Raw genomic sequence first — 14,422 nt, 5'->3', positions numbered from 1 at the left:
CCTGATTTATCCCTGCTGAGGGTAGGACTTCTAGGTATGTTTATATTAATTTTAGACAGTAGTAGAGACTCCTCTACCAAACTGCACTTTAAATAGGTGTAAAAAGGCCTATCAGTGCTCAGTTCTATACTGGAAAATAATATAACGGAAAAGGTTTACTAAAAAATGGCCCTTTGATTCAAAGACTGCTCCCGAGAAGTTAGTAACTAACTTATCCATGTTCAGGCTTGCAACAAAAGAAACTACACCGCTATGCAAATCATTTCCGTCCAGAATAGGGACTGATTAAAACTGAAAGTCTCAAAACAGCTAGCACTTAATAGAGCTAGGACTGTTCTTCATGTGGTCTTGATCTAATAACAACTTTTCAAAATAAGCCTTTTCACTTCAGACTCGACAGCTTACCGGTGGTCAGTTCTATCTCTTTCTCTGCCAGAGGACATGGATGCAGGAACCGTTGTAGACAGTCTCCAAGATGAAGCTTCTTGCTCCATCTGCCTGCAGTATTTCCAAGACCCCGTGTCTATCCACTGTGGGCACAATTTTTGCCGAGCCTGCATCACTCAGAACTGGGAGGAATCAGATGCAAATTTCTCCTGCCCTCGGTGCAGAGAAACTGCCCAGCAGAAAAACTTCAGGCCAAACAGAGAGTTGGCAAAAATTATTGAAATAGCAAAACAGCTGAGTTTGCAGGCAGCAAGAGGGGCCACAGGAGGAGAGAAAGTGTGCGAGAAACACCAGGAATCTCTGAAACTCTTCTGCGAGGAAGATCACACCCCCATCTGCTTGATTTGCAGGGAGTCTCAGGCTCACAAAGCTCATGCTGTGGTTCCCATAGGGGAAGCTGCTCAGGACTACAAGGTAGGATATTGCAGTTTCTTGTAACAGGCAAGGGGCTGAAGTTACAATTTTGCATGGAATGGGAAATTCACTGTCAACTTCTAGTTTTGCAAGTTATTTTGTCTTTTGTAAGCAGGGTGGATTTGATCAAATTGATTTAAATCGATTCAAACCATGATTTAAATAAAATAGATTTAAATCATGGTCAGAAGCCTTGATTTAATCATTGTGTTCTACAAAAAGTGCATTCTTGTTGTTGTTTATTTAATTTCTTGAAACTTTGCACTTTTAGAGAGAGGTAAGGGCTGAACTCCATGTACACAAACTTGCAGAGAGACAAGAGGGCTAATGGGTGGGTCTGTTGTCTCTTATCTCCATATATTGCTGTTAACAAGGATTGTTATTTCTGGAGACATAAATCCATAGTTTGAGAACTAAAACTAAGCATCACAGAGCTGCTTCATGGGATCTTCTAGACTGAGCGCTTAGTCACACTGCATAGAGTAGTTTTCTTTAATCTTTACTAATCTATAGAGTAACCTCTGGGAACTCCCTTAAGATTGGCCCCCCTTAAGATTGGGTCGATGGCCTGTTGTGACCTATTTATAAAACTTTTCCAAAAAGGTTACATGAATATATTGTCTCAAATAGTATATAATTAGAAGTTATAATCCCTATCCCATGATGAGATACTAGAGCTTTAACATATCTTAAATTAAAACTATCTTTATATAGGTTTGGGGGTTTGTTTGTTTTAAAGTATCCTAAAAAAAATTAAAATTTGATTAAATTTAAAAATATGATTTAAATAAAAAGAAATCCAATTGTTTTCAAATCATTGCTTTTTATCCACCCTGATTGTAAGCTGCCATGAGCCTTCTTTTTGGAAAGGCAGCGTAGAACCAATTCTAATATAATAAATGGCTTTGTCCGTCTGTCTGTCTGTCAAGCTTTTGGGCAACTGAGTATGTGCTGCTGAGAAGGCCGGCAGCAATTGGCTGTGCAGGCTCTGCCTCCTCAGGCAGGGAGAGAGCCCCCCTCGCCCCACAACAGTGGATGGGGAGGAAGCAGCCGCGCCAGAGGCTGGAGGGGGAGTGCCAGTTAAAAAAGACGGGCAGGGCGTTGCTGCAGCAGAGCAGGCTGGGCAGGGGGGCACATGCAGATTAATACACAGGCCAGCTGGGCATGAGCTAAGGGACGTCCATCAGTTTGGGGTCCTGGGATCCTGATTCGTAAGAAAGTGAAAGCTGCAGTTTCAAATTTGGCACATTTCTGTCTCCCAGCAGGGAGACAAAAATGGCACCACATTTAAAAACCCGGCTTTTGTAGTTGCTTTTCTGAAGTCAGGAGGGGACCCCTTCCCCAGTGGGGCTGGCAGAGCAGGCAGGGGCCAAGCCAGCTGGCTGGCAATGCAGCGCAGCGCGGGGGGTGGACAGGCCAAGAGTGCCGCCCTGTGCTGCACAGCAAGGCAGGCAGTGGTGCTGGGGGGGAGGGGTAGTGCCCCAAAATTCACCTTATTCCCCTATAACTGCCCCTCCAGTGCTGCTACCCATATGAGAGGCACGGTGTGGTGCTCCCAGTCTGAGCCAGCCCGGTCCTGTACACATGCACGGCTGCAGGGACACAGCCAGGCAGCAGTTCCCTCCCACTCAGTGCAACAGAGGCTGGTGGGGAGCGAGACAGCCGTGGGGGTGGGGGGAAGGGAAGGGGGCTACCTCAGCGTGATGGAGAGAGGGGAGGTCCTGGGAGGAGAAGGTATGTGGCTGTGTCTGTGTGCATGCAAGTGTCTGTCTGCGCATGAGTGCGCCTGTGTACCTCTCTGTGCATGTGTGTGTCTGTGTGCATGCATCTGTGTATCTGTCTATGCACATCAGGGCATCTGTATGCATCTGCTTCTGTGTGTGTGTGTGTGTGTGTGTGTGTGTGTGTGTGTGTGTGTGTGTGCACTTATATGCGTGCGTGCATGTGCATACACATGTCTGTTCAAGGCAGGGAGAGTGTGTTTGTCTCTGTGTGTCCATGTATGGAGAGATGAGTAGAATGCGTGCCCACCTGTGTGTGTGCATGGATGTGTCTGTGTGCGTGCATCTGTGTTCCTGGCAGGGAGTATATGTTTGTATTTGTGTCCATGTGCACTGAGTAAAAGTAGTGTGCGTCTGTCTGAGTGCATGCCTGTGTGTCGGTGTGTTTGTGTATGTTTGCCCATAGCGGGACGGAGGGGCAGGGAGAAGAGGCGGGCATGCGCTTGCTCAACTCCCATGGGGGGAGGGGGCCTCCAATTTTGTGTTTGCCCAGGGCTCCAGTCCACATTAATCCACCTCTGGGCAAGGGCTGGACACGTGGGCGGGTGGACGGTGGAGTGTTGGGCCAGATGCAGCATGGCGCGGGGGTTGGCATGGGGTTGGACACAAAGTGGCAGGGGGTGCACAGGGCCGGATGTGGAAGGGGGGGGGGGATTGCACTTGTCCAGACGTGGAGCCGTGGCAGCACAGAACGAGGGATGCAAGCTCCCCACCAATCCTGGGAAGTGACAGTGGCACAGGGTGGCGGGTGGCAGCGCTCCATCCCCGCCTGCCCCCACCCCTCTGTCATTCTTGATGGGCAATTGGCTAGTAAATAAATAATTTCCTGGGGTACTTTAGGTGCTTATGTGTATAATCACTAAAAATTACTGATCTCCTCTCTCAGCCTTATTGATTAATGTCTGGGAGCAAAATTAAGGTGATATGCTAATATTTCTGCTTAAAAACTACGTTCCTCAGAATCTGTGTATTGAGCCAAACTGGCTCAGCTGAAAAAAAGAGACCGAATTCAACACAGTGATAAACAGATGTTTAACTGTAGATGAAGTTAATGAGTGTTTTCACTTGCTTAAAATAAAATATGTGCCAAAATGCTTTAGTGAGCAAGGAACATACTTGTTTCTTGTCCATGGTATGTATTTAAATGATTCATTTCTTTGTTCAAAAACATCTTGATTTCTCAGAGGCCAGAGTTTTATGGAGTATAAAAGACCGGGGCTATGCTATCAGTAACTACTGAAAGATTCCAGTGAATTGTTGGAGAGAAGCCTTGTCACAGAATTGTTGTCGATATGGGGACTTTTTTCCCTGCCAAATTTAATCAGTTTTAAAACTTCCATTGCATATTTGCTACCAAATTGTTGTTTGTGGGGCCAAAATTTTCCACCCAGCACAAGCCAAGGGGGAGAACCCCACAGAGGTCAATACCCACATTATTTCTTTGCTCAGGAAAAGATCCAGGTCCGATTGCAGGTTCTGAAAGATGAGAGAGAGAAGCTCCTGGGAGAAAGACAAACAGAAGAGGAAAGAACCCAAGATTTTCTGGTAGGTGCCAGTGTTCATATTCAGTACTTGGGGGTACTCTCTCTCTCTGCCTGTAGCAGGGCTGGGATGTTGTTGTATCCACAATGATCTGGGAAATGTGAGAAGCGAGAGATCATAAAAAATCCTTGTTTTTCTCAGTCTACCTTTAAGCAGTTGCTATTCTGGGAATCAAGGGGTGAGGGACCGTTTCACTCTATGCCCATGTGTTACTGGGTAAGACCATGAATGTCTGCCCATGTTCACTTCTGAAGGCACCCCCACTCATCTGTGGGTGGAGCGACTCCCTGTCCTGCCCTGGGACTCAGGCAAATTCCCAAGAGCTTTGAGCACCACTGGGAAAATACAGCCATAGATGCCTGAGGGGAGCTTGTAGTGCAGTATGTAGTGGCTGGAGGGTCACAAGCTGATCTCCTTTCTGTTCCCCACCAGGGGCACTAGCTAGGGACCACGCATCTGCTGAGGCAGTGACAGGACAACAATAGTGGCCTAACTGAGGAAGTCCTAAGGGTGCTGACAGACATGCAGCTCCCCGCTGTAACTCATGGTGCTTTGTAGAAAGCACTGTGAGTTACAGCATCCCCTGGACCCAACAGATGTTCGCTGTTAGGTCCCAGGGGTTAGGGGATTTTGCTGCAGTTTGGAATGGCTATGAGTCCACAGCTGCTCTGCCCTAGCCCTGCCCCTCCCAGCCCTGGCGCTATCTTCAGAATGGGAGGGAGGAAGGGAGCGGAGGGAGCTCGGTCTGAGGTTTACCTAGGGTTACCATACATCCAGGTTTTCCCAGACATCCTCTTTTTAGATCCTCCAATCTGTCTGGGTGTTTTTTTAAAATACCGTCAAACATTCACGATTTTGCTCTGCGCCCGGCTTGCCCCAGCAAGGAGCTGCTTGAGGCTGGGGGCAGGGTGACTGGAGGCAGGGCACACACACGGCCGTCACGTAGCCAGGCAGGGGGTGGGAGCAGGCTGGCAGCTGGATACAGGTAAGTCTGTGGGGGGCCTGAGGTTGTGTGTTTCTGTGTCTGCATGCGTGTGGTATGGGGGGCAGGTCCGGAGCTGCAGCAGGGAAGGGGAGGTGCGTGCTGTATGCATACCCTTCCAGCAGGGGAAGTGGGTGGGCAGGGAGCAGCAGGGAGCTGTGCAGCTGACCTGGTAGCACTGGGGCCAGTGCCTGTGCTTGCAGGGGCAGGGTTTGGGGGAGTGGGGGAGAATCAGGAGTGAGGGGCACCGGCAGGGCTGTGGGCTGTGGCTTGGGAGTGAGGCAACAGAATAGGCAGGGGCAAGGTACTGCCATATTTCTGCCCCCCACAAAATCATATATCCCCCTCTCCCTGCATGACAGGTGTCCTCTTTTTTGCAACTGGAAATATGATAACCTAGGCTTGCCAAGACTTTGCTGGAGAATGGGGTAGATAGATTACAGCCCCCTTCACCTTGACACCACTGGAAGCAGGACTGGGCTGCTCCTGGTGCAGGCTGACACACAAATTAATGAAGTTGCTCTGCTTTGGAGCGCCTCCAGCTGAGCCCTTACGTAATGAGGGCTCAGATTGTTGTGGGCTTGGGTACTTGTAAAGTGCTCTGAAGCAGTGCTCTTCTGTAAGGACATGGCTGTAGAGTGCTTTAGGGGGCCAGTCATATGACAAAATGTCACTTGTCTTAGGACCTTAAGAGAGGCTCCTTGTTCTCTGTTCCTTCCCACCCCACATCCGCCTCATCCCCTTTTCACTCTGCACTGTCTAGCATGCAGGGTGGTGACAGTAAGGCCTGGCTTGTGAGCATGCCTACACCCCCTCCCTACCACTGTGATGCCCATCCTGTCTATAGCTACCTTAGAAAAGCACTGAGCATGGCCAGGACCAAGCCCCTAAGAGCAGTGCTGCAATGGACTGTCAGAGCTGCTACACTGTCCTGGTTCCTGTAGTTGCACACAGGGGGTGCAGGCTAGTGTGTGGAGTGTACTGCATAGTGGCACACCCGGACATGTGTGTCCTTGCTGTCCTTTGAAAAATCCATATATTGTATGTTCTTGTGTGCCCCATGGACATCTGAGCGTCCCTGTCAGCTGGGTGGATTCCAGGATTGTCATAATTAATACATAAAGGAAGGGGAGGATTAATCTACTGCTCTTTTTTTTTTCTAATTTGTTTCATTTTTACCTTCCCCAGCATCTCTTCATCAGTTCAGAGACCCTTTTTCAAGGATCTGGATAAAGGCCTATCTCTGTTATTTCAGGCACAACGTACACCAATCCCATTGTAGCCAGTGGGAAGTTATAGGAAAATACATTTTTGATTGGCATTAGAAAAGCTCCTGTAGAGCATGAACCATGTACAATTAACATACATTTTCTCTGTTTATGCACAGCCTGATTCCTACTAGTGTGAGTGGGGACATCTACGCAGAAAACAGTGGAATTAGACCATCCAAAAACTTGGGCTTAAAGTGCTCAGTCACATGTCCCCCTGATCCTCTTCATGTCCCCAGTTCCTACTACTTCCTTGTCTATGCCTGTTCCTTGCAGGAAGAGTTAGAAACGGAGAAAGTGAAGATTGTGTGTGAAATAGAAGAGCTGCACCATTTCATGCACGAACAAGAGCGACTCTTGGTGGCCCGCCTGGATGCCCTGCAAGAGAAGATTGTGAGGAGAAGGGATGAGAGAGTTGCCCAGTTCTCTGAGGACATTGCCCATCTTGATGACCTGATCACTGAAGTGGTGGAGAAGTGTCAGCAGCCGGCAGTTGAGTTCCTGCAGGTCAGGGCTGAGTTCTTTGTTAGGTTTAAGGAAAGGGATGTCAGATTCTGTCAGATGGGCTCCAAGGCTCCTGGGTTTCACCCATTGGGCTTCCAAGAGGTACTTAAGCATATAAGGGCATATGTACACCGTAGTGCCAGGGTGACCAAGCTGGGACATGCCTGAGCACACCCCACTCACCTGCTCCATGTCACACATGTAGGACTGTCCCGGGAGGTGGGAGATGAATTGGGGAGACTACCCCGGGCCCCACGCTTTGGGGGGCCCTGCAGTCAGTGCTGCATAGGTGCTGCCATGTACCACCGCTGCTGCCAAGCTCCTTCTGCTCGCCCCACACTGGGCCCTGCCTGGGCTGATTATGCCCTGGGCCCCACACACTCCTAGGTATGGGCTCTGCACACATGAAATCTGGAATAACCCAAGAAGAAACCCTAGGTTCCTCCCTAGGAGTTGCCCTTAAACACACCGCAGATTGAAGTCTTGAGAGCAACCATGGGGAGATCCTCAGAGAGGTTTCACCAGAGGGTTTCTGAGCATGCAAGCAGGGGTGGTCAGGGCATGCTCGGGGGCATCCTGGCTGGTTTAGATGTGCTCACAGGTACAAATCCAGCTCCCCTCTTGGTGGGAAGTACCACAGACATGGCTAAAATTAGCTGTGCTCATGGCATTTTGAGACGCATGTACAGATTTGTACATCCTACACTTCCCCCTGTGCAATGCCATGTCCTCCTGAGCTGGATCTAAAGCCCCTCTCCTGCCCATGGCAGGGCTCGGAAAGATCTGCTCAGGTCATTGACCCTATATTGGGATCCCAGTCCACATGGAAAGGCAGGTAAACTCTGCACTAGTCCCAAAAAGGTTTGTCGCAAGAAAACTACAACCAGTGGCAAGGAACATCTGGCCAAACAGCAGGATGGTGAGGGAGTGGAAGACTCTGGTCCAAGGCCTTTTGCCACACTCATTTCCTGCAAATGTCCTCATTTTTTAGTAGTTCTTTTTAATGTTAAATACTGCTCTGGTGGATTTATTGGCTTGTTCCCTCCTTCAGAGGAGTTGTATTTGATGCTATTGTGGTCACTGTAACAGAACAGCTCATCGATGGATAATGCTTGATTTGATTTTTTTTTCCTTTTTTTTTTTTTTTCCGTGTTCCAAAACAGCCAAATCAATTCCAAATTCATGAGTCAGTCAAGAGCCATAAGTGGCCCTGCTACTGGCAAACATCCTCCACCTGGGGCTTCATATGTTTCCAAATTCTTTGGCAGGCATCCTATGTGCAGGCCCAAGCCCAGAGGTTTGGGGTTTGGATGCCCGAGTTTCACTTGCCCTCAGTTGTAATGCTTGAACCAGGCTGTATGCGCTGCTCAGGACCAAATCAAGAGGTGCTGCTTCTCTGGCAGGTTCCAGGATTAGTTGCTCTTAAAGCAATCATTAGCAGTATCCAGACGCTCGATGTCATTCTCACTCCCAGAAGAGATTTTTATAGGTGGATAACTGCAGTCACTCATTGTTACCATATTTCCTGCTTTTATTGCTCGTCTGACCTCCCTTAGCATTCTAGGGTCGTGTCCACTATCTTGATCAGGTGGTCGTCATACAACCTTAATACCATACCATTTTTTTAAGCATAGGATTTCTATTCATAGCTATTCTATGGTTCTTTTTGTTTCTGTTAAACATTTTGCCTTGTTTGACTCCACGCTTCCTTCAAGATGTAATGCTATCTCTTTTTTGGCATAACCCAAGAGAGGCAATATATATTCTCCAGTGGTTAGAAATCTTCTGGTAGTCTCCAGCCTCGTTTTGTGTTGGCTGAGAAATAAATTAAGAATAAGAGCTGAAGCACAAATGTGCCAATTCCTACATCACCAGCACAGCAGCATTGGTAGTCTGGCTAAATTCCAGCCCTGCAATATGTACATGTAAAAACAGGCCTACTTAGCAGCTGTATTATCACATGTCTATGATTAAAAGAGCCAGCGATATGAAGGAGTACAAATGACTTAGCAATTAGTTACTAAGCATATCCCTGAGTTTACATAGTTTACAGTACCCTCCAGCTGTCATCATCAGTAAATCAAAGCACTTTACAAAACAGGCTGGTATTACTAATCTCTGTTTTATAGTTGATCAAATAGGTGAAGTAAGCCCCACACTGAGTTCCCCAGCAAGGACCAGCATCCAGCTCTCCCCAGTCCTGCTCAAAAGCTCAGTTAACACCAAAGCAAGCAATCACATTGATTTCACCGTGGAGTAAAATTCCTTCTCTTACTTGCCTTTGCAGGATTGCAGAAGCATTTTGAGCAGGTATGTGGCTCCTTCTTACCCTCTGTCATTTTACTGTGCTATGAATAGCATTTAGTTGTATTGCGGTAATGCCTTGAGGCCTGAAACCATAGGTCTGTAATGCTCCATCATGCTGTATAAACGCATAACAAAAGAACCATGCATGGTCTGAAGACCTTTTGATCTAAATAGGCTGCTCATGGGACAGGATCACTGTTACCAAGGGGCCCCACTCCTATTCCTTCTTGGTCTTTTAATTTTGTCATGTGTGATGCCCACCAAAGCCACTTACCTGAGCCCTTTTGACCCAGACAAAAGTAGGTGGTTGGGACTTGATAACCCCTCTCAGGGCCTTCTTAATCAGGAAAATTGAGTGTCCCTTCCTCTAAGACAGAAGGGAAGGAACAATGGATCTCTAAATGCATGGCAGACCTCTCAATAAAGGAGCTGTTTTAAAAATATAAAGAAAAATAAATTGTCTCCAGTTGTCTAGGTTTATACACAGATTAGCTGTGATGGGAAGTCATTACCATCCAGTAACTTCTGGATGACCCACTGTGGAAATCTCTCATGTCGCTTCCTACCACTCAGATGTCCATAGTACAAACTGTTGTGAAACTGGCCACTTAGGAATAAACTTCTGGGGGAAGCCAGAGATGGATTTGGCCTTGGGATCACAAGGGGTGGGCACGAGGAGCAGTATCCCTGGGTGCTAACGTTAGTAGGGGTACTAAAATGATGCCTGTGGAGCCTGCAGTCTGGCAGCAGCCCCATGGCACTGCAGTTGCAGCAGCAGCCGGGTGCACGGACACTCCACTGCTGCTGTAAGAGTGGTAACCCGGGTGTGCGGACTATGCTGTGGAAGCAGCAGCTGGGGCCTATTTTAAGTCCACAGAGTGGGGAAGACTTCCCCACCCCACTCCCAGCACCTCACCTTTCCACCCCCACTCTGCTGTCCTGCAGGGTTTGCCCAAGGTGCAAGCTCTGCTTGTTATTGCCTCTGGTTCAGATGGGTCCTACCAGGATATATTTTAAACATACTAATGAAATGTTAGTGGGCAAAACAGAGGCATAACCGGGCAGTTTTGCCCCTTGGATAGCGGCAGCTCATGGGGCAGTGGCAGTGGCCAGGGCAAGTTGTTGCTGCGACAGGGGTTGACATGGAAGCTGCCACCAAAATGTATACTGAATTGTGATTTAAAAGTCAAAATTCTGCAGCCAAAAAAAGGAGGCAAGAGGGTTAACTGATACCCCAATGGCAGTGGCTTCCCTTGGGAGCAAATCTCTGGCCAGCACTGTTGCTCTGCCTTCCCGCCCTGTGTGCCCAGTGCTGCACCTGAGTGCTGGAGCTGCTGCATGGAAGGTGCAAAGCCTGAGGGGAAGGGCAGGAGGATGAGGCATATGGCCACCCACCCCTACTAAATTCCAGCACCCTTCCTTAGGCAGTGTTTGGGGTTCATGGCCCACGCTTGCACCCTTTGTGATGCTCCTGGAGTGAAGCTTCAACTGAGGTCTGTATGCACAAAAGTCCTGGGTGAACGCTCAACTCCACTGAAGCCACTGGGAATTTGCTACGGAGTTCAGTGGATTCAGGATTTCAACAACAGTCATTTCTTAATACGAAATGCATGTTGAGAGATGATAGATACTGTGAGGCACAGAGAATAATTATGGGCCTGAACAATAATTAACTGAAAAAGCCTATTTCCTTCCAGGTGGGAAGAGAAGATCCCAGAGCCACTGGAGACTTCCCTGGAGCTGGAAGAGAAAATCAACAGTTTTTCACAGGCAAATATTGACCTGGAAGAGGTGCGGAGGGATTTCCAAGGTAGGGAAAGGAGAGCAGGAAGGGGATGCCTCTGACTGTGAGAGGAGGTGTGCTCCGGCCAGTTCCAAGTGAATGTGAAACCCATTAAATAACAGTAAAGGACTGGGGCACAAGTACGGAATCATGCAAAGAACTAGGTAACTTTCCTCATAAATAGCCACCAATGTGATGCCACAGCTGATAAAGTGAACAAAACTCTGCCTTGCATCCATAGATGCTTCTCAAGCAAATCTCGGGATGTCATCCTCCTGCTGTACTCAGCCTTGGTGAGGCCACAGCTGGAGTACTGCATCCAGTTTTGGGCTCTGCAAGTTAAAAAGGACATGGAAAAGCTTGAGAGAGTGCAGAGGAGAGTCATGCACATGATCAGAGGGCAGGAGAACAGGCCTTATGATGAGAGGCTGAGAGCCATGGGACTCTTCAGCCTGGAAAAGCACAGGCTCAGGGGGGACCTGGTGGCTTCCCATAAGTATATAAGGGGTGTACATCAGGATCTGGGGGAATGTCTATTCACCAGAGCACCCCAAGGGACGATAAGGTCAAACAGTCACAAACTCCTCCAAGACCATTTCAGGCTGGACATAAGGAAAAACTTCTTTACTGTCCGAGCTCCCAAGGCCTGGAACAGACTGCCACCGGAGATGGTGCAAGCACCTACTCTGGACTCCTTTAAGAAATGTTTGGACAGTTATCTTGCTGGGATCCCTTGACTCTAGATAACATCCTGCTCCTGGGGCAGGGAGCTGAACTTGATGATCTTCCAAGGTCCCTTCCAGCCCTAATGTCTATGAAATCTATGAAATAACATTTTCAACCCACTTAAAATTGTTTTTTTTCATGAAAAAGAAATCTTTAAGCTCTTTCATTTAAAAACTTCACAATTGTTACTAGCTTTGTTTTCTCTGTTTCCCCATGAGCAGCAGAGTCCCTCCTCCTCAGCCACCAACACCAACCACCCCTGATCTCTCGTTTTGCCCCGAATTACGTTATTCCCTATTTACCCTGCCCCCATGACCAAGACCTGCAGGCAGTTTTTTGTTGGTACCCTCTCTCCTTTCCTTCTCCCTGGTGCTGTAGCCCCAACCAGGAGGATCAGGGAGCTGCAACAGGAAAGGAGCCCCAACAGAGAAGCGGCTCCCTGGGATCTAGCCCCTGAGATGCAGGAGATCAGGGAGTGTCCCAGCCTGCACTGGGCTGCTAGGGAGGGTGAGGAATGGCCCCAACCCGTCCCAGGACTGAGCTGTGCTGCTGATGCTCTGGTTCTTGCTTTTTTTTTTTTACCTAGTGAACTTGACTTTGGATCCAGAAACAGCCCATCCCCGCCTAGTTCTATCAGAGGACGGGAAGGACGTAAGATGGGAAGACACTCGGCGGCACGTGCCTGACAACCCGAAAAGATTTGATTCCTCTCGCTGTGTGTTGGGCTGTGAGGGCTTCTCCTCTGGGAAATATTACTGGGAGGTGGAGGTGTTGGATGAAGGAGCCTGGGCTGTCGGGGTCGCAAAAGAATCTGTTAGGAGGAAGGGGAGAATGACCATTAACCCTGAGGAGGGGATCTGGGCTGTGGGGAAATGTGAGAGCCGCTACCAAGCTCTCACCTCTCCTGTAACCCTGCTTCCCTTGGTTGAGAGCCTCAGGGTGGTTGGGGTTTATGTGGACTATGAAGAGGGGCAGGTGGTATTTTTTAATGGCAATTATGAGGCCCCTATCTTTACTTACCCTCCAGCCTTTTTCATGGGTGAGAGAATCCTGCCTTTACTCTGCCTGGGGAGGAAAACCCACTTCCGACTGTGTCCCTAAATTACAGGGCTGCATGGTTCTGAAAGGTATATGTTTAGGGTGAGTCTACAGCACATGACTTTTCTGACACGTCTTCTAGGAATGGTTAAAAAAAAAAAAAAAAATCAACAAGAAAAAAACCACTGTTGTAACCAACATCACAATGCCAGCTCACCTCTCATGCAGGGATCACTGATACCAATAAAACAAACCCGTTATAGGACTATGCTAAGGGACTGGGTAACCCCTTCTCAGGTTTCATATACTGCGGCATGCTCCTAAGCTTCTGTGCCACAGATAGAAAAAAAAAGTAAAAAGTTATGTCATTACAATGATACCATGAGCTCTGCAACAACCAACCACATCATGTAGAGCTGTTCGTTTTCTTTCTCTTTTTCCCTTTTCTTCCATTTCCTTTTCCCCTTCTTTTTCTTTCCCATTCCTCCTTCTTGCATGCCCTACAGAAGTATGTTGCATAACCCCAGGGATACACACGTCCTGATTTGAGAGACTCTGGTACAGCTTATGTTGCTCATAGAAGAGATTAAACAATGCCAGCAAATCCTCTCCTCTGTCTCCCCTAAGGGGTTTTGCCAATGAAAATCTTTTTTGGTAGGACTGTGCCACCAAAGCCTTTGTAACACAGACAAGACGTAAGGTTCCATCCAAAATGACTTTCTCTAATATGCACTCTAAAAAAGCAGGCATGAGCTGTGAGACAAATGGCTGCTGAAATTTTGAACTGGAATATTTGGCCGTCTGAAAGACAGCCAGCAAGGTATTTTGATTTTTAATGAAAACATTAAATATTCAGATAAAAGAAAGGGCCTGCTTTTTCCTGACTCATTTTTCTCAATCTTCTTCATTTAGTTTTATATTGTCTTTCGTACACCCCTCTTTCCTGTGTTTCTTGGGATTCAATAATCACATTGTATTTCTCCTTTTTATTTTCTGTTTCCGGCTGTGTAACTCCAGAGAGCTCGCTCTAAGTGAAGCCCAGTGGAGATGAGACACTTTTTAGCTTGATAGAGTTAGTAAAGATAAAGCAAAAAAGAAAAAAGAATCAGCAACAAAGGGGCAAAAATTAATTGAAAGATTTAGGCCATGGTGTTGCTCTCCAGACCCACACTGCAAGAGGGTAGACCTTCTCATGGGAAGCCCCAAGTCTCCAGGCCCAGGATCAGCCTGGCAGGAGATAGGAGGGAGTCTGTAGGCTTGGGGCCATCTCTGAAACTAGAAGATTGTATCTGCTGGCTTTGGCTCTGAAATATTAACAAACACGGCCCAGAGCAAAGTTGCAGGGGCTTGAAGGGATCAGAGAGCTCCAAGTATCAAAGGAGTTTGGTTCATGTTCATTTGGAACTGAAAGGAAGAAGCTGGAAGGGAAGGAGAAAATGAATTATTTCTAGATTTGAGCAGTTTTGTTTTATTATTATTTCTAAAATTTTACATTTTTAGGCAAATAAATCCTGTGTTTCATGATACAAAACAAAAAATAAATTGTCTTAAAATGTCTTTGGAGTTGCAAAAATGTTCCCTTGTCTTTTCTGTTGAAGGCAAAATACAACAATAAACACACGAGCCATCA

At 47.5% G+C, this 14,422-nt stretch overlaps 1 protein-coding gene across 1 annotated transcript; it reads left to right on the top strand.

Moving 5' to 3' along the window:
• The first annotated feature begins 350 nt into the window (after positions 1 to 350).
• LOC102572610 (zinc finger protein RFP-like) lies at positions 351 to 14,422 on the top strand. The gene is made up of 6 exons (XM_014594474.3): positions 351 to 861; positions 4,092 to 4,187; positions 6,711 to 6,941; positions 9,226 to 9,248; positions 10,943 to 11,055; positions 12,341 to 14,422. Exons 1-6 carry the CDS (start codon positions 442 to 444, stop codon positions 12,853 to 12,855), a joined length of 1,398 nt encoding a protein of 465 aa, XP_014449960.1. The 5' UTR covers positions 351 to 441; the 3' UTR covers positions 12,856 to 14,422.

The sequence above is a fragment of the Alligator mississippiensis genome, chromosome 11 (genome assembly GCF_030867095.1).
Source record: "Alligator mississippiensis isolate rAllMis1 chromosome 11, rAllMis1, whole genome shotgun sequence".
Lineage (NCBI taxonomy): Eukaryota > Metazoa > Chordata > Crocodylia > Alligatoridae > Alligator > Alligator mississippiensis.
Note: the sequence above shows the minus strand (reverse complement) of the source record. Positions and strands in the feature narration are given on the sequence as shown.

What these genes read in the sequence shown, in the direction of transcription:
- LOC102572610 (XM_014594474.3), top strand. Translation starts at nt 442, where the DNA reads ATGGATGCAGGAACCGTTGTAGACAGTCTCCAAGATGAAGCTTCTTGC. An exon ending in CGGCAGTTGAGTTCCTGCAG is followed by an intron (nt 6,942 to 9,225) that starts GTCAGGGCTGAG and finishes TTGCCTTTGCAG; the next exon opens with GATTGCAGAAGCATTTTGAG. An exon ending in GGTGCGGAGGGATTTCCAAG is followed by an intron (nt 11,056 to 12,340) that starts GTAGGGAAAGGA and finishes TTTTTTACCTAG; the next exon opens with TGAACTTGACTTTGGATCCA.